Raw genomic sequence first — 24905 nt, forward strand, 5'->3', positions numbered from 1 at the left:
CTTCGATGATTCGTTTCGGTGGCGAGGACTACAGTTTGAGAAAAGTTTACCCTGCAGCCTGCGTCCTCGGAATGCGCCGCTGAGTTTTTTCCGCTTAGGGGTTTCGTTCCCTGGCAAATTTGCGCACGTCGTGTTGGTGTTGCCGTTGCTGTCGAACTGTTTACCTTCACAGAAGGAGACGCGCTTTTCGTAGGAACCCAAAGCCGACACGTGCGGGTCCGCACAGATGGATAACTTCTCCAGCGGCAATGCACAAGGAAAGCATCTGGAATCGATAAAGGAGCTGCTACGGGGTGAAAGACGAAAAAAAAAAAAAGACTCGAAGGAACGCGAGGGCAAAGTGCAAAGCTGTACAAATAGGGCAGGTGCGCGTGCGGGGAGGGAGCGCTGAGGTGTTCTGGTAAAAGGGTAGGTTTGAAGAAAGGAAGAAGAGGGAAGCAATGCCAGGAAAGTTGCAGTGTAACTTTGGCAGCTGGTGGTCGCTGTGAAGGCGTGTAAATATTTTAGTATCACCCGAAAAGTTAAAGCATCAAAAAAATTTCGGGGGGGGGGTCAGAACCCCCTCAACCCCCCCCCCTAGTTACGGGCCTGGTACGTACCTCTAGAAAATGCAGCAGGTTGTGAAGACTAATAAGACGGGTCGTGACCAAAGGCCCTCGATGCCGGCATGGAAAAGGTAGGAGGCGAATATCGCCGGTCTCAGTAACGGTAAAGATCCTCCGCGGCTGGAATTGCGTAGCTCGTCTTCTCGCACCATCGCTTCATAGGTTTTCATTTACTTGCTGCTGCTGTTTTGTTTGTATAACGCTCCCTGGACAGTGCGTTACAACTCCTATGGTGTAGCAACCTGAAATATGGAACTACAGTAGCCTGCGCGGGACGTCGTGGATTTTAGAGACAATGCGGGAAACGGCGATGGCATCTGTAAGAGAAGGCTGAAGGATTGGTTGCACGAAGGACAGGAAAGCGTGCAGTGAAACGAACTTAATAAATTTAACTTGGTCTATAAAGGCAAAAAGAATCTCTGTGGCTTATGCGACCGTCTCTTCTTTAGGGAAATGCTCACTTCATCATATGCATTAACCAAAACTTCCGATGGTTAGAGGTCCTTTACTGTTATGTTCAAGTTATACCAGGTGTCCTTACTTTTTTTTATTGAAAGACTATAAAGAATTCAACCAAAACAAAAGCCCTTGGCGGATAGCGCAAATTTAATCTTTCAACTGGATTGTTCGTAAGGCAAGATATAATCTGTAAAGTGAATTGAAATTCCTTATTAAGTGTGGCACTAATTGAAGAAAATTTATTTTAAAAAAAGCAAGCTCGGCCTTTGGGACACGGTTTAGAAATCGGGTGCCCGAAATTAAGCCAGAGTCCCTTAATACAGGTCGTCTTTCACAGCCATGTTGTGGCTTTTTTGGGACGTAAAAGCACGTATGTTAATTCATTGAGTCAGTATTGGTTTCTTTCATTCTTCTCGAAAGTCATGTTTTTTTTTTTTTTGTTGTTCAATGTATGCCTAGGACTGTATTTTTTTTCTTTGCGCCAAATTAAAATTCTTTCAAAATGTTGTGGAAGCTTGCCACGGGCGCAATGTTAAACTTGTAAGGTGAGCATGTTTTTTAGGCAAAATAAATGCGTAAGAAAAAGAAAAAAAAAATATTGTTTTTGTGTGTGTCGCCCTGCCTGCGCTGCTTGCGGCGAGGTGTTTGACTAGTGATGCAGAACTATCGATGGTACTATCGATACTATCGATAGCTGACTCACTGTCGAGCTATCGGTGGTGAGAAAGAACTATCGATAGTGCTATTGATATTAAATTCGATAGCACTATCGATAGTATACAATCAACCGCGCGAACTCATTGAAGCATAAACCTGGTTCCCCGAGTGCGTGGCATATATTTGAGCAGGAGGCTGAAGGGCAAGAAAGTTGACATGTTTGTGTTGTTTTACCGGAATGCTTGGCTGACATATGATAATTAGGTTAAAATAGTTCAGCTGTAGCGAAAAGGAAGCCGTTACATGTGGCGCAACTGCGCGGCTTCAAGTTTATATTGCCTTTTATGATTTCAAAATTTAAAAAATATCAAGAACTAAGTTTGTTAATTGTAAGGTATAACTGGTTGCTATTGAATATGAATTTATTGATCCACATATTCCGCCATTTTCACTCCGGAAATGATTTATTTCTGTCGCCAAAAATTGCTCATAAATCAAACGAACTGAGTATTGCTGATAGTACTGATAGTAGGATATCGCAAATGTTTTGGCAATATCGCCGGCCAGCAACAACATCATTCACACCACTATCGATAGCACACTTTTAGAAAAAAAAAAAGGGCAGGCATATTAATTAGCAAAATGCTAATAGTAAGATGCAGCTTAGTGAAATTAGCGACCTTGTCAGTAAATTAATTTTACTAACTCAAATGGTTAGTCCGCTACTAAATTGTTACTAACCACACCAGCAACTTAGTTACCGTACTAACTCTAGCGGACTACAATTACCCAACTGGAGGTTTACGCCTATTTTGTTTGTATGTGCGTGTGCAATAACATGTGAAGTTCATTGTACCGCAGAATCATGTATAGGTGAAATAAAACAAACAAAATGGCGCGACTTGTTACACAAATGAACAACCGCTAATTTATTTAATTAATTACCACGGTAAGTATGCATCACAAGAGCGTAGATTGAGGCGTGAAGGGATTGTAAGCGAGAACACACACAGAATGTCAAGGCTTATACGCACGCGCCATCTACTCTAATAGCAACTTCATGGCTATTTATCTACCTACTTTGGAACTTCACACACTGTGCCGGTTAGCACCAGTAGAATTTAGCGTGATAATCGATTATTTTTTACCCAGTGTCTTGTATCCTACTGTTTGTACATATGCATGCCATCACGTATCACGATACTGTTATTCCAACATAACCTAGAAAATTGAAGTATTGCGTAAATTTTCCATAAGACTGTCACAATTACGCCATAATAAACTATGGCATCTACGAAGCATCTGGCAACATAGGTATTTTAGTAGTATAGTTAAAGACACTAAGAAAGACTCCCCGATTGGTAACGGCAAAATTTACCAGCTTTTAATTTAACGAATTTACCAATTTTAAATTTAACGCGGAACGCTTTACACATGCCCCATATCTCTTCGCAAAATACAACACACGTGCCTTGCAAGTGGCCATCACGATCCTTGGGATTAGCTGAGTAATATATATATATATATATATATATATATATATATATATATATATAATATATATATATTATATATATGTGTGTGTGTGTGTGTGTGCGACTTCGTTGTAGTGAGGTTTGGCTGTATTGCAAATGTACCTAAAGTTGAGCTTGGAAGAGTGTAGGATTTGGGCGTGTTGGCACATGATTATGAGTGCAAATCAGCGCAGCCGACAGGAGGGGACAGCAGAGAGGACACATAGCGCTGAACTTCCAACGGTTTATTTCTTTTGAATGCCTTCGCTGGTATTCGGCTTGACGCGCCAAATACGAGGAAATCGGCGCAATAAATGGCGCACAGGGCAAGGCGGTGTTTCCTTGTCAAGCTTATCGTGGAACATTTTTTTTTCTCTCGCTATGAGCGTGGTATACCTCTCCCAAACGCACATATTTCTACCGTGCCGTGTGCTTTAGGTCACCGCGTATGAGCGTTTGAGACGACAAAAGCAAATATTTATATGCGCACGCTTTCGGAGCTGTTCGAAAATAATCTCGCCATGCAACTAAGACTTCTTCGTCCACAGGGACGCGCGGCAACTGTTCGCAACGATCTAGTCCTCGATTTTGTTTAAATTCTTTAAATTTTTCGTTATATCATAGGTTAGCTTTGAACTATAGCATCTTTGTGTTTACCCTGGTGTTGATAAAACCTTCGTTCGCATCCGGTTTCCCTAGGCTTGAGCAGACGACGCAGCCACGTGATCCCTAATGCTACGTCACACCGATGCAGCACCAGCTTTTTCAGTGGTGGCGCTCGCCTCCAATAGCTCCCATGGTGCGCAGTTGCGATTGTTTGCCCGATGCGACAGCACCGCATCGGGCAAACAATTGGCTACTTCATTCAGTTGGCTGCTTCACTTCAGAAGGCAATGCGAGTTTAGTGACATTTACTCGTAAGCGGGGTCTTTTTATTCCGATAGCAATTATATGGACACTCCAGGCGTATTTCTGTCGTCGCTGTCGCCGTGAGGTTCCGTATAAAGTCCAAATCGATAATATCGCCCCGCGCTTCTTATGTTCTGTGTGCGAGTGAAAGCGTGCGAGGGCAGCCGGCGATCGCTCCTCAAGCGGAGAGGAAACGCGTTGGTCGTCTTTCGTCGCGCCTAAGGCCCATGCGGGATTGGGGGCTGCATCGCTCCTGCAGAAACTGCGTACTTTCATCGGGCAATCGCGGTCGCGCGCGCTCTACATAGGGACGAGCAGACGCCTCATACCTTTGTACGTGCTGCGTTCTCAGCGCTGCTTGCGTTGAAGCGATAGACAGCACGAAGGTCGCTTCGCTCGCTGCAATGGCCACGTTTCCTACGCCAGCGTTTCTTTGAGGTGCGCCAGATGGAGTGCTAAAAGAGAACTGCTAACCTTACTTCGTATAACATTCTAATTTGTTTCTATCGAATTCATTGCTTCGCCCTTGCGGCGAAACTATGACTTTTCATTGACTACGATTGCGAAAGCTGCCCGGTTCTGTTGCGTGCAGTGTGTCATAGTTATCTTACTAATGTGAAACTCTTTTTTTCCTTCTTTCTCGCAGTACTCAAATGCCTGAGGCTGGCCAACGATGTGGTGACACTAAAAATAAAGAAAGGTATGTGCACTTATAGACCACAAATTATATCGCTTGTAAGGGGCTGCGGGTCAGGTGGAACGAACGACCGCTATAGCGTCCGGCCTGACCTCATCGTATGCTTGCCGTGAGTGTTCGCTCGCCATCAGCTGGCACGTCACCAAACCCGCAGTCCCTGTGCTGGCAGCGCCGACAGGGGAAAACCGCGCTCTGGATTACGCATGCTTAGGGAGCCTTGATGCGCGTTTTGTCCGCTTTAGGGTGAGGACATCTGCGGCGTCTACTGCGGCGCGGCTGCCATATTTTAGCCCACGGCTTCTTACCGGCGTCTCACCCTTCTACGGCAGCTGCGCTGAGAGGCACGAGACGCGGGGCAAAAAATGGCGTCGTGGCGGCATCAGCCCCTTCAAAGAATGGCAACACCCTAAGGGGGGCGCACACATCGAGGCACACTACGCATGCTTACCCTAAACGTGGCTGCGAGGGTAAAATAATCTGGTCTATACTCTAGCTGATAATGTTTGCATGCATCCCTGTTTATTAGGTTGTGCTTTATTTTTTAATGGAGATCAGTTTTTAAAACAATCTTTTTTTTTTTCTTTTTTTAACGGCCTTCTGCTTATCCTGACGTTTACTCAAAATTTGAAGGGAATCTGTGGAAGTATTTTTCGAAATAACAGAAGCTCATGTCGTATAGTGTGCAAGCTAGTTGTGCACGACCTATTAATGTCTTTAATGCAGGGCTGCCGCTTCTACACATGCCGCTTCCGTCGCTACGTAGGGTAAGATGTGCTGCAGAACTTATACAAGAAACCTACATTGGTAGTTCAATTCTGCGTGTCGAAATTAGATCACTTTTATCCTGGTGGGTTAGTGTGAGCAAGCGTTGGGTCAGACTGGTTGGGGTATTACGTAAGTAGACGTATCCTAACTTGCAAGGTTTTTCGTGAACGCTGTCATTTCGCGATACGCCGCCGAAAATCGGTGACTATATATACATGCTCTCACGCTCTGTGTTGATGACTCCGTGTTGATGTCATCCGACTAGACAGGAGTTCTCCTAAACGCGGCCTCGTCGAGCTGGGTGTGACAACGTTAGAGAAATAGGTGATGCTACGAGCGTGAGCAGCGAAGACATGTCTAGAGTATGCAGATACCATATTGGAAGCCGCGTTCTTCGGGTAGTTGATCGAGAGCATATGTGGCAGTTTGCTCAGCTGCAGCTGTTACGCATTCCGTACCGCGCCCAGCAATTGCCTATCTTAGGCGCGAAAATTCGCAATTTCGGAAATTTTTAACGCGCAGACGACTCCAAATTCCCCCTCGAATTTTATGAAACCTTTAACGCCTGTTGTGCCGGCTGTACTTATAACTATATGCTTGCGTAAGTACTAGGCGCAACTAATGAAAGCAACAGACAATTAAACCAAAGGAAAACATACGGGACATTTTTTGTAGTATTAATTGTAGGGTAGTGATCATGACCTAAGTTGAAAGTAATTGGAGGGGACGAAAAAGCACCCTCTCCGTCGGTGGGATCCGAAGCCACAACTTTCGAATTGACATTCCCACGGATTAACGCTCCCAGGGCTTAAACGCACATAAATACCAATAATGTGGACTCGGGAATTCAGTGATTAGGTAAAGTCAGTTACGCAAATTAATAAATATTTGTTTTTAGGAAATAAGTTTTCTAATTTGTGGAGCATATACGCGGAAACGCCGAGTAAAGTCGTTTGCTTAACGTTATAGTTTTGCGTGCAGTTCTTTTTTCCTTGCTTTAATACCGGAATATTGAATTCGAAAAAGAGAGCGAGAGACGTCACTGGCTTGATTGCGCGGCTGGGCCTGTGTTTACATAGAAAAAAAAAGTCATTCATTTAGAGATGGCCGTCATGGAAACTAGAGTTACTGTATATGCTACCTTTAGGTAGCAGAGTTGCGCATAGGTTCGGCTAGCAACCACAGCTATGCGGTGAAGTCGCACTTCGTTTTTGCAGGCGTCATGCCCACCGTGTCGCCGATTAACATGTCAGGCGTGTCGAAGACCGGCGATAAACATTGGCTGTTTTAATTCAGTTCGCTGCCGCGGCGGCGTCGAGAAATACAAAAATTAGCCCGAGCGTCAGCTTCCCCGCAATGAATGGTTGCTAGCGGCGTTTGGAAAACAGATGCGCAACTCTGCTACCTAAAGGTAGCATATACAGTAACTCTAATGGAAACAACTTCACGTAGTGTTTCCGAACATGCTCTAAAATGTTTGCGTTACGTAACTCCCTATTCAGCTTAGCTGGTAAATCGCGCTTCTAAAAAAAAAGGGGGGGGGGGGATTCGTTACTTCGTACGCTGCTATACCAACAATACACCGTTGGTCTCAATTACATATTGATTACCATATTTCAGCGCCAGCACATAACTTTGAGGCGTAGACAACACAAAGACGTTTGTGTTTTCTACGTCTCCCTTTCTGTCCTTGTCCGCTGGCGCTGAAATCTGCAATGCAAGTTCAAGTACCAACGCGTCCAACTGCTCATTTCGTATCAACGTGATCTACGCCGGATCTTTCTCTCTTCTCCGCCGCCAAGGCGCCGATTCGGACAAAAATGGGACGAGAGGCATGCCTCACTTTCGTCTTCGTGTGAAATCAGTGCGTCCCATTCTGGACTGCGACTGTGGTGTCCGCCGTGGAAGCGTACGGAATGGAAGTGGAATGCTGTTTTCGGAACCGTGCACTACAATAATACAGCAGCGCACATTTAGGATACGAGGACGAACAAAGTCACTCACAACACAGGCGCTGTATACCGCAACTGAGTTTGTATTGCTGTTCAAGGCACATTATAAATGCTGCTCATTACAAGCCACGAATGCACCGAAAGATTGATATCATATGTGGAAATCAAATTGTTGCGCGATCATGTCATACATGTAATACATGATCATACATGTCGCATGTATAAGGTCATGATCACGTCGCATATCGTCATGTCTGAAGCCCAAGAATGGTAACCGCACCAGACTAAGTGTGTGTGTGTGTGTGTGTGTGTGTGTGTGTGTGTGTGTGTGTGTGTGTGTGTGTGTGTGTGTGTGTGTGTGTGTGTGTGCGCGTGCGTGTGTGTGTGCGTGTGTGTGTGTGCGTGCGTGCGTGCGTGCGCGCGTGCGCTCAGACGCACACACATGCACGCGCGCGTGCGCTTTTAAAAACAGAAAAACCGTTTCACGCATGACAAATTAAAAGCTGTTGACCTTCGTGTCAACAGATGCGTAAAAACTATCTCTCTTTGTCTGAAAAAGGCTATGAAATTTGCGTTGCTGTTGCCCGTCAGTAACCCCTAAGGAACCATCCAGTCTGTAGGACACGTGCGCTACAGTTTTATATGATCTCCTCGCGAAGCATTTTTGCTCTTCTCTGACAAAATGAAATTGAGGTATGCCGTGTGCTCGGTTCATTATTTCGGCGTCCGCTCCAAACCGACTAGTGGAAAACACCATAAGTGCAGCAATTCTTGTCTTTTTTTGTCTCTCTCTCGTTTGGTCCATGTTCTGGCCCAGTTTGCTCGAATACCCGGTAAACTGTGTCTTAAAGTATAGGCGCAAGAGCTAGGACACCAGGACGTCTGGAAAAGAATTTATTTTTTCTAGTCGTGCGACATAGAATGCATTGCACTGGTCGAACGCGCGCGCATAGGTGCACCATTTCATTTTTTTTTTCTTCGTGGCACGCTGCTGCGAAGAAAAAAAAAAGATCTATCTCAGCCTCTGCGGTATTCGGGTTTCTTCTCGCGGCTGTACATATTATGGTGGACAGCCTCTTTCTTCGCCGACTGACTAGGATCGTAAAAAATTTTGGCGTTTGATACAAGCTTAAGTTTCCTCTGAACAAGACTCACATCAGACGTTTGCGCGATTATCGCCATTGAGGTTATTCATTAACGATATCACTGTTTTGATTTATAATTAACTATGGGAAGCGTGTTAAAATTATTGGCGGGATTGAGTTTTTCATGGCAACTTCGTGCCTGGCGCTAGTTGACAGAAATACCGGCTCAAAGCCGGCCGTGAAACTCATTACTGGGTGTGCTCCAATACTAATCGTAGATAGCTCAATGGACAGCTTCACGAAGAAAGCGTCGCAGACAAATACGGGGCAAGTTACTTTGCTGTCCAAACAAGATGGCGGCTTAGCGGAATGCTCGGATCTCGCCGGTGTGGCCGTGTGCCCACAAGTAGACGCTCTTTTTGCGGCTCATTATAAGTTCAATATAAGCCACGTTCAGTTTTTCATAGATTTGCACACGAAAGAAGTTAAGCAAATAACAATTCTGTTTGTTTTGCTTGTTCATGCGAGGTAGCGTCACGCCGCACAGACGTCATCCAGACGCGATCCATTACTTAGACGACCACTGGGACTCGATGCTGTGTTCTAAGCTGTCAGCGTAGGCTGCCAACGATGCTGTCCTGAATTGGAACACAGCCACCGCTTTCGTTCACAGTTTCGGACACTTTTTGTTTACGCAGTGGGAAAATAAAGCGAAAGTGTTAGCTTGTCCTTCAGAACGCAGCTGTGGAGGGTGACTGTGATAATATTCTATAGTTCGAGGCCTTATGCGATTGATCGAAAAACCGCAGTTATTGTTGTATCAGGCCAGTGTAAAAAACGTATCATTTGCTCAGTGCACCATATAAACGTTGTTGACGCCAGAGGCGCAATCTTTATCACGTAGGAGATCGAAAGTCTGAATAAAAGTTCGTTCGCGTATGTGTTACTTTGTAGCGTCTATATAGTATACGTTCCTAGGACCGTTAGACAACTCTATCGTGAACCTCTTAGCGTTATATGACCGGCAGGCAGCGTTCCTATATGAATTTTTAAAAACTGCTACTGCGATGGCGAAAGAACACCATACGTGGTCACCTGTTTGTTTAATAACGGATGACAACGCTAGAGAACATTCTCTCTCTCTCTCTAGTATTTTTCATTTTTCCTCGATGAAGTTTCAACACTTAACAACAAATGGGGAAACCGTGCAGTGCCGTAAAGGCTTGAAATTGTCACACAGTTAAGCCTCGATATAAATAAGTCGATGAAATCGACGATTTATTTCGTTATATTTAAACGTCGTTAAATTAAGATTTGACCATTTTTAGCAACGTATGGACAGAAAAGGCTTCTTTTTTTTTTCTCTCGGGAAGTATGAGAAGAATATTTGAACAATACGGCAGCAAAAAAAATAATTTAAAATTAATCCTTAAAAAATCATCTATATCCTGGGATCAGGCGAGCGCGGCTTGAGGCGAAAACTTCACTGCGGCACGCGAGTGTACCTGAAAGAAATGCAGGCCAAACGAGCTCTGGTAATATGGAATAAGCGACGCTATCGTGCTTGTTCTGCCGCCGCGGCTTGTCATCAAAAGATCGGGTGTTGCCCGGAGTAGTGCAACGTCGATGCTGTCATGTTCATCGAACCGAACCACTTGCTTTCGACTCGCTTGGATGAACGCGCAACGTCGATAATCGTAGCACACCACAAAACGAAGAGAACAGCGGTGAAAAATGGCATAATAGCTAGATGACAAAATAAATCACTCAACCATTTACCACTGGCCTCGGCAGAAGTTTGAATTTATCGCCTCTGTCTTCCTCTGCGGCAGTGTTGAAACTTGGTTATATTGAGGATCCAAATACGTGGTGTTCTGCCGACATGAAGCGGTGGAAAGTGATATACTTCGTTATATCGAGAATTACGTTACATTGAAGTTTATTTTTATCGAGGTTTAACTGTATTAAGCTAACCGGTAACGAAGCTGTCAGCTAAGACCGCGGGAATTATTTTACAAGTGGCACGCCGTTGTCAAGGTGCCAGTCTTCTCGAACAACAGGAAGCGCGTCTCGTGTTCGCATCCGGTCTCCCTTGGCGCACTTTTCTCCGCACTTCCGTCGCATTCTTCGGTCGGCCCACTCCACAGCGGCCGCGCAGAGCGTCCGCTGTCGTATACTCGCTAGAACGCCTGCTCGCGGGATCTTTCTCTTTCTGTGCGCACTTTCTGTTTTCGCTACCCGCTGTCGCTGTAGTGCTTGGAAAACAGCGCTGAGATTTTCGTAAGAAGCCTGCCGTCTTTCTGAGAGGCCGGTGTTTTTTCGTCGCGCTCAGAGATGGCCACGGCCCGTACGTGTGCGTTCGTTTGTATGTGATTCGACCGAAAGGGAACGCTTTTCTTCAGTCTTAAGCAGCTTCTTCGTATTTTGGAACCTCCCGGATATTCCCTTGCAAAAACACGCCGCTTCTCCGCCTTCTTCGGGAAATGGGGTTCGGCTTAGCCAGACGTCTGCTCAGGACAGCTGTCCTTCCCAGGAAGAAGACTCCAGGAGAAATTGAAATTGAGATGGGGGCAACTCATCATACCGAAGCATTCCACGTGCCAGTGTCCCCGGTTTGCGTACTTCAAAACGACCTATGTGGTTGAATAAATACTAGAGTTCACTGAATATTGGTTCTTTTTTTCGTCTTTTCCTCCCTGGGTCCCTGGAATCGAAATGACATTAAGCATAGGTGAGCTAGTTGGTGGTGTATTCAACTCATTTCCGGGTCTTGATTCTGCTTAGATAAATTAGAGTTCTTATGTCTGCAGAAATTAATTTTCGGCTGCACTTTAGGGGAGGTGAGAGCAGAAATATGTGTTTTTAAAAAGGATTTTTGGTTCAATTTTGATTGCAATATTCCGATTCAACGTTTTATCTTCCTTTATAATATTCGACGCGTGAGCTACATGGGCGTCATTTTTTTTTTTCTGTTAATACTATACTGTTGAAACTGACAGCCACATGTTTTGCCCAGAAGGTGAGCTTTCCCGGCACAAGAACAAGCGAGCACAGTAGGCGTGACTGAGTCGGCAGCAGCTCATTCCCTATGCTTTTCACCGGATACTTTGGCAAAGGCTGTGCCTCCCACATACGACAAGCTGGCCAGGAAAAAGTTGCTGTTTCACTAAAATCAGAGCAAACCCCAAAATACGCCGAGTTTCTCGGCAAGATGTAGTTGCTGTGCGTCAACGCGGTATTTGCATCGTTCACAAGTGTGGAAACGGCCACTTCTACAGCTACACTGTGATTCAGGTAATGCCACAAAGTATTCGAGAAGGTTCTACAGGAGTTGGGCATGGTGACAGTTTTACAACTCTGGAGTTGATTACTCTGAGTAACGCGAGAGCACCAGAAAGGACCAGATACGAAAAAAGAAAAAAAAAATCATTGGAACGCAAGCAGCTCAAAGGGGCCGTACAAAACTTTTTCAGCATGGTCGGAAAACGCTGCAGATCGATAGTCGAGGCTCCTGAGAATCCGCGAGCCAGACATTATGGCGCAGCACGCAACCTAGAATTTACAATTAATTTTCAGTCAGCTAGAAATCGCTCCCTCTTCTCTCGACAAATGGTGCCATAAACCCAAATGACCGCGCCCTAAACCCAAAGCCCACGCCCATTGGCTGATTTGAGCATCCTGAGCTGCGTAGTTACCGCGATCGTCCACGGAATGCCGCCACGTGCCCGCGCTCGCGCTGGCGATCACACTGAAAGTAAACCGCGCGTTCGAAGAAAAAAAAAAACAGTGCTCAAGGTCATGACGCGCGCTGACGAAGGGGCGCATCTTCTTTCCCCCTTGTAATCGCCCTCCCTGCGTAGCTTTCCAAAAGGACTTCTTTTATTGCGATAGCAGTTATATGGAAAGTCTCGAGGGGTTTTTGCCGTCGCCGTCATGTCCCTCCCGTATGAAGTCCAAATTGATAAGATTCCACCGCGCATCGTATGTTCTAGCGCGGGTAAAAGCGCGCGAGCGGGGGCGACGAACGCGGCCGAAGCAGAGATCAAACGAGCCGGCCCATTTCCGCCGCTCGGAGGGAGCATGCGATAACATCGCCCTGCTTGGGAGGCCTGCCGTCGAAGCAGATAGGAAACGCACGTTCACAGCTCTCGTCTTTAACCGACCATGAAAAGACGCGAGGCAGGGGGGGGGGGGGGGTCGCGCGAGCAGCAACTTTAGAACTTTGAATCTAAGGGTGTGGTCGCGATCGCTGGTGCGCGCGCTATCTCGACAGCCATCACCGCGGGCGGCTCGTATGCCCTTCTACGTGCTGCGCTCTTAACGCGAAGTGACTCTGCGGAGAGCATCTCTCTCTGGAGCGGCCGTATTCTCTTACACCAGCGTTTTGTAGTTACGCGAGAGCGTATACAAAACAGTTAGCTGCCAGCCTCGCTTCGTATAACACTACAATTTGTTGCTATCGCATTCATTGCTTCGCCCTTGCGGTGAAACTGACTTTTTTGGGCGAGTTGATGCTTAGATTGCTTAGGTATGGTCACTTGCTTAGGTATGCTCTCTGCTTAGACGCTTCACTTTCTTCTCTTTTCTACCCCCCCCCCCCTCCCTATTGCACGAAATGTATTTTGCGCCAAAATCGAACATACCTAAGCAGTGCGTATACATCTTTCAGCGCGCTCGCTAGTAAGAAAGGAGAGAGAAAGCGCTTGAAGCGTGCGACAAATTCCTCTAACCTTGCTCGTACTTGACAGATTCTAAAAGTTTTTTGCGGTAGTCGATTCCTCAGGCAATAAGCTATTTTAATGAAGGCATTCGATGTTTACTAAGTGTTGCAGGGCCCCTTTAAGCTAAAATCTTGTCGTTCCAATGCAGCAGATAAGCCCGCCAGGAGAAGGAAGCTTGCAAGGGTTCTAATGGTACGCCACGCATAGGCAGCAGGGTAGTATTTTGCACTTGTTCCCGAAATTCTCTTTTGCACTCTGGAAACACAATCAATCAATCAATCAATCAGTCAATCAATCAATCAATAACATATGCTATTTTGTAACGCTCTCCTATTTGGTATGAAGCACAAATCGTTCACGAAAGACTATAATATTGCCACTTGAAAGAACCGCAGGAAAAAAGCCAGCTAAACGTATATTTAAATTAGGAAAATAATATATTGTGCGGATAGATCACAAAGGAGGCAAGTGAAGCATTGGCACAAAGCAGGTACAGTCTCCTGCAGAAGTTTACGGACCACGCGAGCGCGCGACCAACAGCCTCTCCGTATACCGACATTCTCGCTACCGCGATCGACAGCAGCGCTATGCCAAAGACGCATGCCTCCCTCAATCGATGGCCCGTCTATTTCTTTTACTGGGAACAGATACTTCCTACCGTCTTCTTCTTAACGCCACGCGCTCTTCGGCTGCCATGGCTATGTGCTTCTGTCTCAAGAGCAATATATCGATATAACTTGTGTCAATCTCAACCCTTCGCGCAAATTGATATTTCACCAACAGCGCACCGCTCGAGGGACGCCGTGATTGCTGTGGTACTGCTCTCAAAAGAGAAGTGTGGCGGCCTTTCTGCAGAGGAGCGCTTTGCGTCAAAACAACGAACTACAATACTCAGCGCGGTAGATAGGAAATAGGTATTCCAGTGAATAGCAGGTATAACCCACTTTCGGCCGTGTGCTGCGGTCGGCGGTATAGCTGTTGCACGACTAGATGGCGCGGACAGGCATTTCAGCATGCTCTCACGTGGTCCGTAAACTTTTGCAGTCGACTGTATACGCTGCACCAGGCCCACGGGCTTATAAATGCTATATGTGTCCGGAATATCGATATGTAGCAGCGTCACGTTAAGGTAGTTCAGCCTGTTGTGGACTTCTTGTCTCCTGCAATGTTGCTGGAGAAGAAAGATTCATAGGAGTTACAAGCACTTTCAATGTCTTGCATGGTGGGCCACCTCGTTCGTAAGGGCTGTTATTTGTTCCTCTTTGGAGAGTTATATCGTCGTTATATCGATACATTAAGTTAAACATCGATATCATTAAGTTAAATATGCAAGAGTGTCAATACGACAGAAAGAGAGGGAGGAAACAGGACGACCAAACACTTTATACTGAATATGGCAAATCCGCGGAATCCCGCCAAGTGGAGGAATGGATTACCAAAAGGAAAATTGGCATCGACCCTTTGAATGCCAATTTCTTCTTTCACAACCCTTCCTCCACCTGGCGGGATTCCGCGGAACTGATTTGCCATATATTCGTTGTGCATGTGCTTCGATTCTTCTATTTGTCCTCGAACTGCCCATTGCGAGCCTCCTGGTTAGATGACGTCTGTCCTGCTTTGAAACCCGGATCAGAACGAATTTTGCAACAAGCTTTTCTTTCTGAGAAATTCGTATAGGTTTACTCGTAGCATTGCGCCGCAGAATGATGGATGTCAACACTTCCTTTCACAACTGTGTACGCTATGACCACTCACTGAAGCACGGCCCGGAAAAAGAAGAAATAGTACATTTAATATTGCCGCCGAAACTTTTGTGAAGCTTAAGCTCAATTGCGCTGCAGAGTGCTTCAGTGGTGAAAACTATAAACTTGCCTGACGCCCGTATTGGTTAGAAACTCTGTCGTTGAAATATATATCGCCTTCCGGGAACATATTTTAATATCTAGCACCCGCCATGCTAGCTTAACGGCTAAGGTGTTTCGCTGCTAAGGTTGGGGGTGCGAGTTCGATTCTCGGCCACGGCGGCCTCATTTCGATGGGGGCCGAATGCAAGAACAGCAGTGTTCTTAGACTTAGGCGCGCTTAAAGAACCCCAGGCGATTGAAATTATTGCGGCGTCAGACGTTGAGAATGAGTTTCAAAATTTGGCTGTACAACAATGGCTATGGCTATAAAATTTGCAAGGAATTTTCGAGATAGACGCAGGTTGCATTGGAGCTCAAAATTAATTTTAAGTTGTATTTAGTGATTTTATTTTTGTTTTTTTTTTAGGTTTTCTACTATTTCTACTATCTCTACTATTTGCAGATCATTGCAATTTTATACAAAGGTAGCAACCAATCTTTTACAGAAATGCAACTACAATTGTGAGCGTTCAACAAAAACTAGATGTGTTGTTTTTTTTTACGTTTGTCGATCTATAAAAATTGCCACTTATGAATGTGTTTTATACTAAAAAAATACGAATGCAACTAGGCTACTAATTCTAGTTCCAGTTATGTAAATGCAACAACTAAACATATGTGAGAAGAAGAAGAAATAATAGAGAAGGAAAGGCAGGGAGGTTAACCAGTATGGGACAACCGGTTTGCTACCCTACTCATGGGGACAGGGTGGGGGAGATTAAAGATGGAGAGGAAAGAGAGAGAGAGAGTTGAGTTGAATAAACTTTATTTGCCCAACGGTTGATATTGTGCCCGGGGCTAGGCTGCCAGGGATCCACCATTCGAGGAACATGTTTCGAGGTCCTCGGCGACGGCCCTGGCCCGCTGGACGGCCCACTCCTGGTCTTCGGGGGCCTCGCTGAGAAGGGCGGTTCGCCATCGCTCAGCAAGGCGCCTCGCTTCAGAGGGTTTTTCAGGTGTCCTCATCCTTCCTCGTAGTGTATCGTCATTTCTGTCGCATTCCCAAAGTACATGGGCCATATCGGCCCGTCCGTGCTCGCACCACGGGCAGCCAGGCGATGGGTGCAGCGCGGGCCAGAGGAGGTGCAGGTGGTAGGGGTTGGTGAAAGTACCCGTCTGCAGCCGCCTCAGGTCAACCGCCTGCGACCTGTCCAGACGCACGTGGGGTTCCGGATATATCTTGCGGTCTTTCCTATAGTGCCCAAGCACCTCGTGGTACGTGGCCGGGAACTCTTCGGCATTTAGCAGTCAGCGTATATCTGGTCCCTTGCTCCTTGCGCCACGACTTCGGTTGCCGCAGAGATAGAAAGATAGCACATCACACTTGCACACACAGAATCAGCGAATCTTTGTTTGCTTATGCCCTATGGTTCCCGAGAAAAATGTACACAAACCTCCATAAACGTTTTGAGAAAAAAACTCAGTTTCGCCTCATGGGCAAAGCAATGAATGCGGTAGCAAGAAATTGGAATGTCACAAGAGGAACGGCAAGCAGCTAGAAACTTCCTGAGCGCTGCTGAAGCAGAAATGACGCAGGAAAAGAAAACACACAAGGCGAGTGCGAACTAACCACTGTCACAGCTCGACATTTGCAGCACGCTGCTCAAACACAAAGAAGGACGTACGAAAAGAACGCACAGGTATACATAGGACGAGCGCGGTCTATCACAGTTGTTACTTAAAGGGACACTAAAGAGAAACAATGAATTGGTTTAGATTGATAAAGTGTGCTCGGAGAACTCTTGTGTAGTTTATTTCACCACCATAGGTTTATTATTAGAGGAGAAAACCAAGTTCAAAGTTTCATTCTTAAATTTCGCGCCGAACTTTGTAATTCGTGACGTCAAAGGTTTCAAAGAGCATTTAACGTATTTTGGCGCCACTGGCTCGACGAAATTTCCACATACTCGTTATGTCAAGTCTCCGGCCCCCTGAGAGGACAATGTACTTCAATTTAACCGATTAGAAACTACGTAGGCCCAAGCAGGCGCCGTAAAAAATATGTGACGTCACGGCAAATGGTGCGGGAATTCCAAGGTGGCGTCGCCACCTGCATTTTCTTTTTGCGCGTTTTCTCGCTTATTAAGCGTCTTCTCGCAGCAAGCGTGGTGTTTTTGGTATCGTGGAAGACTACTTTACTAATGCGAGAAAAATCGTTTTGCTCTTTAGTGTCCCTTTAAGTTAACTAGCCCCTACTTTGGCTCTTCTAGCTAGCAGCTCACTCCTGTCACAAACGCGGCCGCTGCAGTGAGCAAAGTGACTTTCGTGCGGTCTATAGCTTCAGCGCAAACTTTGCGGTGAAAGCATAAGACGTACATGACTCCCCCTGAAGAGATAATCGCCCGAGCGCGTTCGACCACGCCCTGTATGTCAAAATACAAGTCGGAGGCGCACATCCCAACTCCGGCGAAACACTATAGAGTTTTATAATTGGGGACACAAGAAATTTGCGAGCCGCCAGGACGCATGCGCAAAACGCAAGCCACTCTCGGACTCTTGCGCTCGCGTTGTCCCAAGGCCCTGCAGCGCCTTGCTTTGGGTGGCGAACAAAATCAGAGAGCGCGCGACCTCAAGAGAAGAAAATAAAGATGGCGCTTGGCTGTTCCACGTGAAGCCACGGCTCGCGTTCGCTGCGGGCGTCGATTCTGATCACTAAAATAAAACCTAATTTGGGTCCAGTTGGTACATATTCCTGAGGCTAAAAACTACAGCGCCAACGCACTTCTTTGTCCTTCTTACTTCTTCTTTACTTCTTTGTCCCTGCACCCTTCTGAATATGATTTCATTCTTCGCGTATTTAATACACTATCATCCTTGTTACACGTTTCGGTTTAGAGCTATTGTTGTGTGCACATGTGCGGTAAGGTTGCCTTGGGCTTATATATGCATTGACGTATGAAAGAATAAAGCAGTCAGTCGGCGCTTGTGTGGTACGTTTCTTTTCTTCGTGGTGTCTTGTGCGTTTGCGTTGTCATTTTAGACTCATGATTCTGGTCCCGGTGTAACATATATAATGTGTTCTAGCTCAGCCGTCTCGTTTCTTCCCTCCTGTGGCATAAGCCTACAAGAGCCAAAGCGTTCCCACTAGCTCGCGCCACCACGAGCCACTTGACGCTCTTTTTTCCTGGCCGACTGGCCACGAGTGGCGCGGCGCTACAACCCCAAAATGGAAAACTGGCGTGGGTCGCCAGCAATACGACGCAAACGCAGCGCGGGCAGCGATGCAGCATGGCCCCCGTCTCGCATAATTTTAATTTCACCACATGTGGCGTCCCGTGTGTTTCACCCACCGCCGCGTGCATTTGTATTCTGCCGTTGGTATCCTGGAGAACGAGTGACGCATGGCGTAATTGTCTAAGGCAGCGCGCTGCTGAGCAAGGGGTCGCAGGTTCGAATCCCCGGTCGAGCGCTGAGGAATATTTTTCTTCTGAATTGTTTTTGCGGCTTTTACTTATATATACATACATATATACGGGACATGAAGGCGACGGCAAAAATCCGCCGATAGTGTCCATATAATTGCTATCGCAATAAAACGCCGAAATCACGTACAGGTACACCCACATTTCTTGTCACCGTGTCGAAGAAAAAGGACCAAAAATTATTTTTGAAACCGCGAGTACCTAAGTGTGATAAATTTTCCGAAAGATGAACTCTCTATCAGATGATTGCAAAGTCTCAAAATTGTATTTTTTGACCAAACGAAGTCTCACCCCACCTTAAGCGGAGTTCCCCCCTACGGCGTTCCTCGTAATTATGTCGTAGTTTTGACCCGTAAAACCCCAGGATTGAATCTTTACGTTAATGGGTCTTGCAATGGCTTACGTTCTCGTTGAAGGCTAAATCGATAAGGTTACGTGACCATGCGATGTAGCAGAATTGCTCAGAAAAATTAACCGTGAGACTTTTTTAACTAAATGGCCATGTATACCTTGGACACTTTAACAATAAGCGTTTTTGATTGTATTTACAAATAATGGAATGTTTTATTATTGCACTACAGCGCGATGTGTTGACACTTGTTTGAAGTTGTCTGAAGTAAGTACATCATATAGGCGTAATCATCGCATCATGCTGCCTGACATTAATTCCGCTGTGAAAGCGATCATGAGATTTTTTTTCAGAGATGTAACGCACCCTCGACTGCTCCGAAACGTGATCAAGAAAGGCAAAACCAATCTACGGGTAAGCGCTTGACTGGGAACTTAAGAAATTAGTTGCTTCGATAATTTTACTTGATGTACTACCGAATCAATGACTATAGTATGCAGTGCTTCAATATTAATGGTCTAATATTTTTAATAAATTGTTGTCATACCTGCGCAAATGCAGCTTGTAGAGGTAGAGTGTGTTGGCTTTGGCGGACGCAAATTTCGCGACTTAGTCAACAAATATTTGTAACAAGTAATTAACATTTTCGATATTATGAATAGTGTACATGAGGTAAGTATACGACTTCGCTTTTGTTTAATCTTCTCTACCTTTTCTTCATATCGTGTGGCGAGATGCTCGTAATCAAACTTGTCTCGGTACGCGAAGTGTGCTTTCAAGGGCATGGTTCTCAACAACACCGTGTGAACCACGACGTGACACGGCGTATTCCAGCGGAATGGGGAACTCTGCCATTCTTGTCATTGGCAGCCATGAACAGGGCCCATGTCCACAAACAGCTCTTACGGCAAAATTGTTCGTAACAAAAAATTTCAGCCAATCCCGATGCAGGGCATATTAGCGAAGGCGACTGCTCAGTGGCAGAGATCGGTTACAAAAGTGGAGCGTTATGAATTCGGCTTCTGGAGAGCAGCTTTTACGAGTTCTGTCGATCTTTTAGACTAGCGTATAGAAAAAGTTGAATCTTTTATCTGACGTCGCACGGCGTGGAGCTTTCGACCATTCGCGATTAACATAATCAGTCGGCGATAATGTTTTTAGATTACGAGTTCGCCCAGAAAGCGCATCGAGTCTATGGGCTATATTGTATTAATGCGTACGCTAATCTGTGGGCTTTTTATATCGCAACTTTTCTTTTTTTTTATCTAGTTCTTCTTGCTCTTACTAAAACAAAAGGATAAACCACGATTGTGTTGAGACCACTGAAGAAATGCAGAATGAGCCAGGGCTCGACGAAAAGCACCTTCGATAATAGCGAATTTTACCAGCGGCCACTTTTATTGCGAGGCACTAAAAAGGGAGGGGAAAAAAACATTCCAGGGAAGTGCCGGAAAGTCATTGGCACCACTGACGAATTAAAGCGGAGGTCAATGAATTTTAATGAAACTTGTATTGCGCGTTCTCCAATAGGCGCTCTCTCGCGCGTGTAAAACTGCACGGGGCAGGGATGCGCTCGGCTTCTCCGCAAATTAACTTTACATATAGACGTACGCGCTCCGTGCCCTCGTGATTTATGCTGGCCAAATTGGGCTTCGTGGCGTTACAATGCATTCATTATATTGAAACAGCGCACACAAAGCACAGTTTCAATTGCAAGCTGATATGTTCGAAGTTTGGGATTTTTGATTTGCATAGAAAGTAGTCACGCTGCATGGTTCATACTGCTGTTGCCAATCATTTTGAATATTTAGGTGTCGGTATTAGACGGCCCATATGCAAACCGCGTATTTTCTTCTTCTTTTTCCAAGCTCCTGTTTTCCCAGTGGTACATATGGGATGCAACAGCCAAAAAAAAAAAAAACCTGAAAATGTAAATTGTCACTCTCCATAAAGCAAAAAAAAAGGGGGGGGGGGAATGGATAAAATTCTGTATACACAGGATTACATGAGCATGATAAAACTCTTCAGAACACTTTTCGGCAGGATACGGTACGTACCTACTGCCAAAATACAATGAGCAGTTTCTTCTTTTGACAGGAAGCAAAGCTGTCATGAATGAAGTCTTTTATATATGTGCTGTGAACAAACACTTTAATAGAGCAATTCTTTTTTTTTTTCTAACCTGTTCAGTAATTATCAGAGTAGCGCAGTTGTGCGTTTGACATCTGCTTCAGTAGAAATGTTTTAAAGGAATTCTTCCGCTAAAAAAATTTTTCGACCGTGGCACAGGTACTGAGGCATCTGAAATTGTAATAGCAACCAACGGAGCCCTAAATTTTGTTCGTGCATCAGCCATCTCCGTCTCTCCGTCTTATACATCGGGACTAGCAGTGCAACTCAATTGGAGACACAAAAATACGCCTGCGGTTATTGCAGGTTCTGTTAATTCCGGTTTCCGAGGCATGAAATATGAAATAATAAAAGAAGGAACTCGTCCTTCTTTATTTTACTTTTCTTTCATTCTTTGGTCAAAGTTTCCCGCTTACGGCGTTCCTTGTAATCATATTGTTGTTTGGCACATAAAAACTCAGGATTCGTTTTTTTTTCCTGTCTTTAGCGTCCTGATATGAATAGCGGCACGTTTTCGTGCTGCGCTATTAGCTTGTTTTGGCAGTTAATATACTAAGCTGGGATGGTTAATTACTGGCTTTACGAAACGTGGTTTTATCGGCGCTTATTAGGTCGGGACACACCAACAAACACAATTTGTGCGTAGACTTCATTTAACAAACCTAAATGATCGAAATCGTTTGCATCCGCACCTTGCAGACTTGCGCGAAATACGAGTACGAGTACATCTGGGTATACGATGCTTAAAGGATCTGAACTTGGTCTACTTTCGTGCGACTTCGAGGACACTTGAGCTTCGCCCTCAAGAGTAGAACGCGATAGTGTAATCAGACCGTGTTCGTATCGCCTTCCCAATCGCCAGCCTGTCTTCGCTTCTCGGTCGACACCTCAACTGTGCCGCAAGGAAAGCCGGCTCCTATGTCCGTGCAATGCGGCGCGACGTAACACGGAAAGCGCGCCTGTGGGCCCTTTGCGCCATCTCGCGGGATTTCTGTCAAGCCGCTGAAGAACCTCCGAGATGTGCGTACCACCAACGCTAAATTGTGTACATAATTAGCTCGCACGTTAGTAAGCGAGAGGATGTACGCGTGGCGGCCGAGCGGCTAAACGCATCGCGCCACGGAGCGAGGGGTCGCAGGTTCTAATCCCCAGTCGCACTCGAACCGAATATTTTTTATTAGTTCTTTATTTGCATCTACCTCGAATTTTCGCTTACGGACAACGCTGCTTTTTCGCTGAAAACCAAAGGCGCCGCCGACGCCGGAATTTCTGCGTCGCAAGCTCTTTAACGCTCTCGCGTTAAAAATTAGCGCAGCTTTCACTAATTCGCGCAAGGCTGGGCCACAGAAGAGCTAGTGGGCACCTAGCTGGTCCCGGCTTGGCTAGGCTTTTACCCTCTCACCTGTCTCTTTCCCACCCCTTGATATACTATATTATACATGGCTGCGCTTGTTCTCTTTTTTAATCTCTTTGTTGTGTCCGTGCCTTTCTATCTCTTTTTCTCTGTTTATTTGTGTCTCTGTCGTTCTATCTTTTTCTGTCTTTCTTTCCTTCCTCTCTTTTTTCTTTCTGTTTCTTTCTATGTCTCTCTCTCTCTGTAGTCCTCTCGCCTTCTGTCTTTTTCTCTCTTTCTTCCCTTTCTTTCCAGTCTATTTCTTTCTCGCTTTTTCTATCTATTTGTCTCTCTCTGTACTCGTTCTCTCCCCTCCTTTCCCTTCTCTTCACCTTCACATCTGCCCTCTTCACCCTCGCTTCCCTTTCCCACACCCTTGCTATACTGTACTATACTATACTATACTATACTATACTATACTATACTATACTTACTATACTGTACTATACTATACTAGGCTATGCTATGCTCCGCTGGCATGCCTGGATAGCCGAGTGGTTACGACGCTCCCCTTCGGATCGTGGGGACGCGGGTTCGAGTCCCGCCTCGCCAAGAATTTCAACCTATCTGCCTACCTACCTACTTGTTCTGTCGCCCATCAGAGTCATTGCATGTCACGCCACGTGTTCTGGGTGCGAAGCAGAAGAGGAAGAAGGTGAAGGCGATGAAGAAGAGGACGAAGTGAGCGCGTGCCGGTTCATGATTATTACAGCGAAAGCTGTTATGAGATCATTTCACCGGCCGTTTTTGGCGCCGTAGTTGTCCGCCGCCGCCGCCGCCGCCGGTGTCCGTAACCAGTATCGTTCGAAATAAGAAAAAAAAACGAAATAAGAAAAAAATTCCAGGATGGAACAAGGTTCGAACCTCGGCCCTCTGCGTGGGAGCCCAGTATTCTGCTTTGCAAAAAGCTCCTATACAGGCTTCATGCCGGGAAGGAACCACATTAGCATATGCAATATAGCGTGGTAGAAGAGTAAAATAAGCACCAAGCGTCGCACAACGCGAATTCTGTAACCAGGCGTCACACAGTGCGAATTGCGCAACGAGTAGGTTGAATGCTTCCAACCCATTACAAAGGGCTCTGCCATAATTCTTCATCGTCATCAGGCACAGCATCAACAAAGTGAGCATAATGCCTTACATGCGTTTAGCAGGTACCAACGCTCTCCGTAGAATGACGAAAAATGGCACAGTGCCTGCTGCCCTACTTCTCAAAAATTACAATGATTTATAGCGTAGTGGGTTCCTCGCAAGTGCACTTGTATTGGTTGCCAAGGAAGCCCATAAGCGCATGATCCACTTCCTCGGGGTCGCAGTAAAATTACAATGATTTATAGCGTAGTGGGTTCCTCGGGGTCTCAGTAAAGTTCTTCGCCCTCCCCCCCCCCGTCTCTCTCCCACGTCAACGTATGTTATACAGCATGACGGGAGGAGAGGGAAATAGCGACCGGGCGTCACCCAATGCAAATTACATAACTGGTGGGCCGTTTAAAGATTCCAACCTATTACAAAGGGCTGAGCCATAATTCTTCATCGTCATCTGTCGTCGCGTCAACAAAGTGCACATAATGCCTTACAGACGTGTAGCTGGTGCCTCGCTTCTCCGCAGAATGACGAATAATGGCTTAGTAGGTGCGTCCCACCTTCACACAAATTGTGATTTATGGCGTAGTGGGTACCTTTCTAGTGTACTTGTATTGTAGCCCCAAGAGAGCTTAACGGGCTCTAGAAACGCCGCTCTTCCAGCTTTCGCTGTGACTGCGCTGCGGTTTCAGCGCAGGCCTGGCGTTTTTTTTTTTTTTTTTATAATTTTCTCTCCGCGACTCGCGGCAAACTTCTCTGCTGTTAAATTACGTGGAAAACCGTGACGAAAAGAGGGGACAGGACTAGGCATTCTCTTGCTTGTCCTTTTTAAATGCGAAGCATTACTTAGCGAACATTTGGCACTTTGAGCGTTTCTATCTATCTATCTATCTATCTATCTATCTATCTATCTATCTATCTATCTATCTATCTATCTATCTATCTATCTATCTATCTATCTGTCTGTCTGTCTGTCTATCTATCTATCTATCTATCTATCTATCTATCTATCTATCTATCTATCTATCTATCTATCTATCTATCTATCTATCTATCTATCTATCTATCTATCTATCTATCTATCTATCTATCTATCTATCTATCTATCTATCTATCTATCTATCTATCTATCTATCTATCTATCTATCTATCTATCTATCTATCTATCTATCTATCTATCTATCTATCTATCTATCTATCTATCTATCTATCTATCCGCCTACGTCTGGGTGCTTTCATGATCGCCTCCTTAACTTGGTC

General features: G+C 45.5%; 1 protein-coding gene across 3 annotated transcripts in view; it reads left to right on the forward strand.

The window, feature by feature from the left end:
* The window catches only part of LOC119401689 (PH and SEC7 domain-containing protein), a 279260-nt gene that overhangs the window by 168258 nt on the left and 86097 nt on the right, over positions 1–24905 (forward strand). For all 3 annotated transcript variants that reach the window (XM_037668613.2, XM_037668620.2, XM_037668630.2), the window contains one exon: positions 4791–4844. In XM_037668613.2, the coding sequence (XP_037524541.1) occupies positions 4791–4844 (54 nt within the window). The remainder of the gene's footprint in view (positions 1–4790; positions 4845–24905) is intronic.

This window comes from Rhipicephalus sanguineus, chromosome 1 (assembly GCF_013339695.2).
Source record: "Rhipicephalus sanguineus isolate Rsan-2018 chromosome 1, BIME_Rsan_1.4, whole genome shotgun sequence".
In the NCBI taxonomy this organism is placed as follows: Eukaryota; Metazoa; Arthropoda; class Arachnida; order Ixodida; family Ixodidae; genus Rhipicephalus; species Rhipicephalus sanguineus.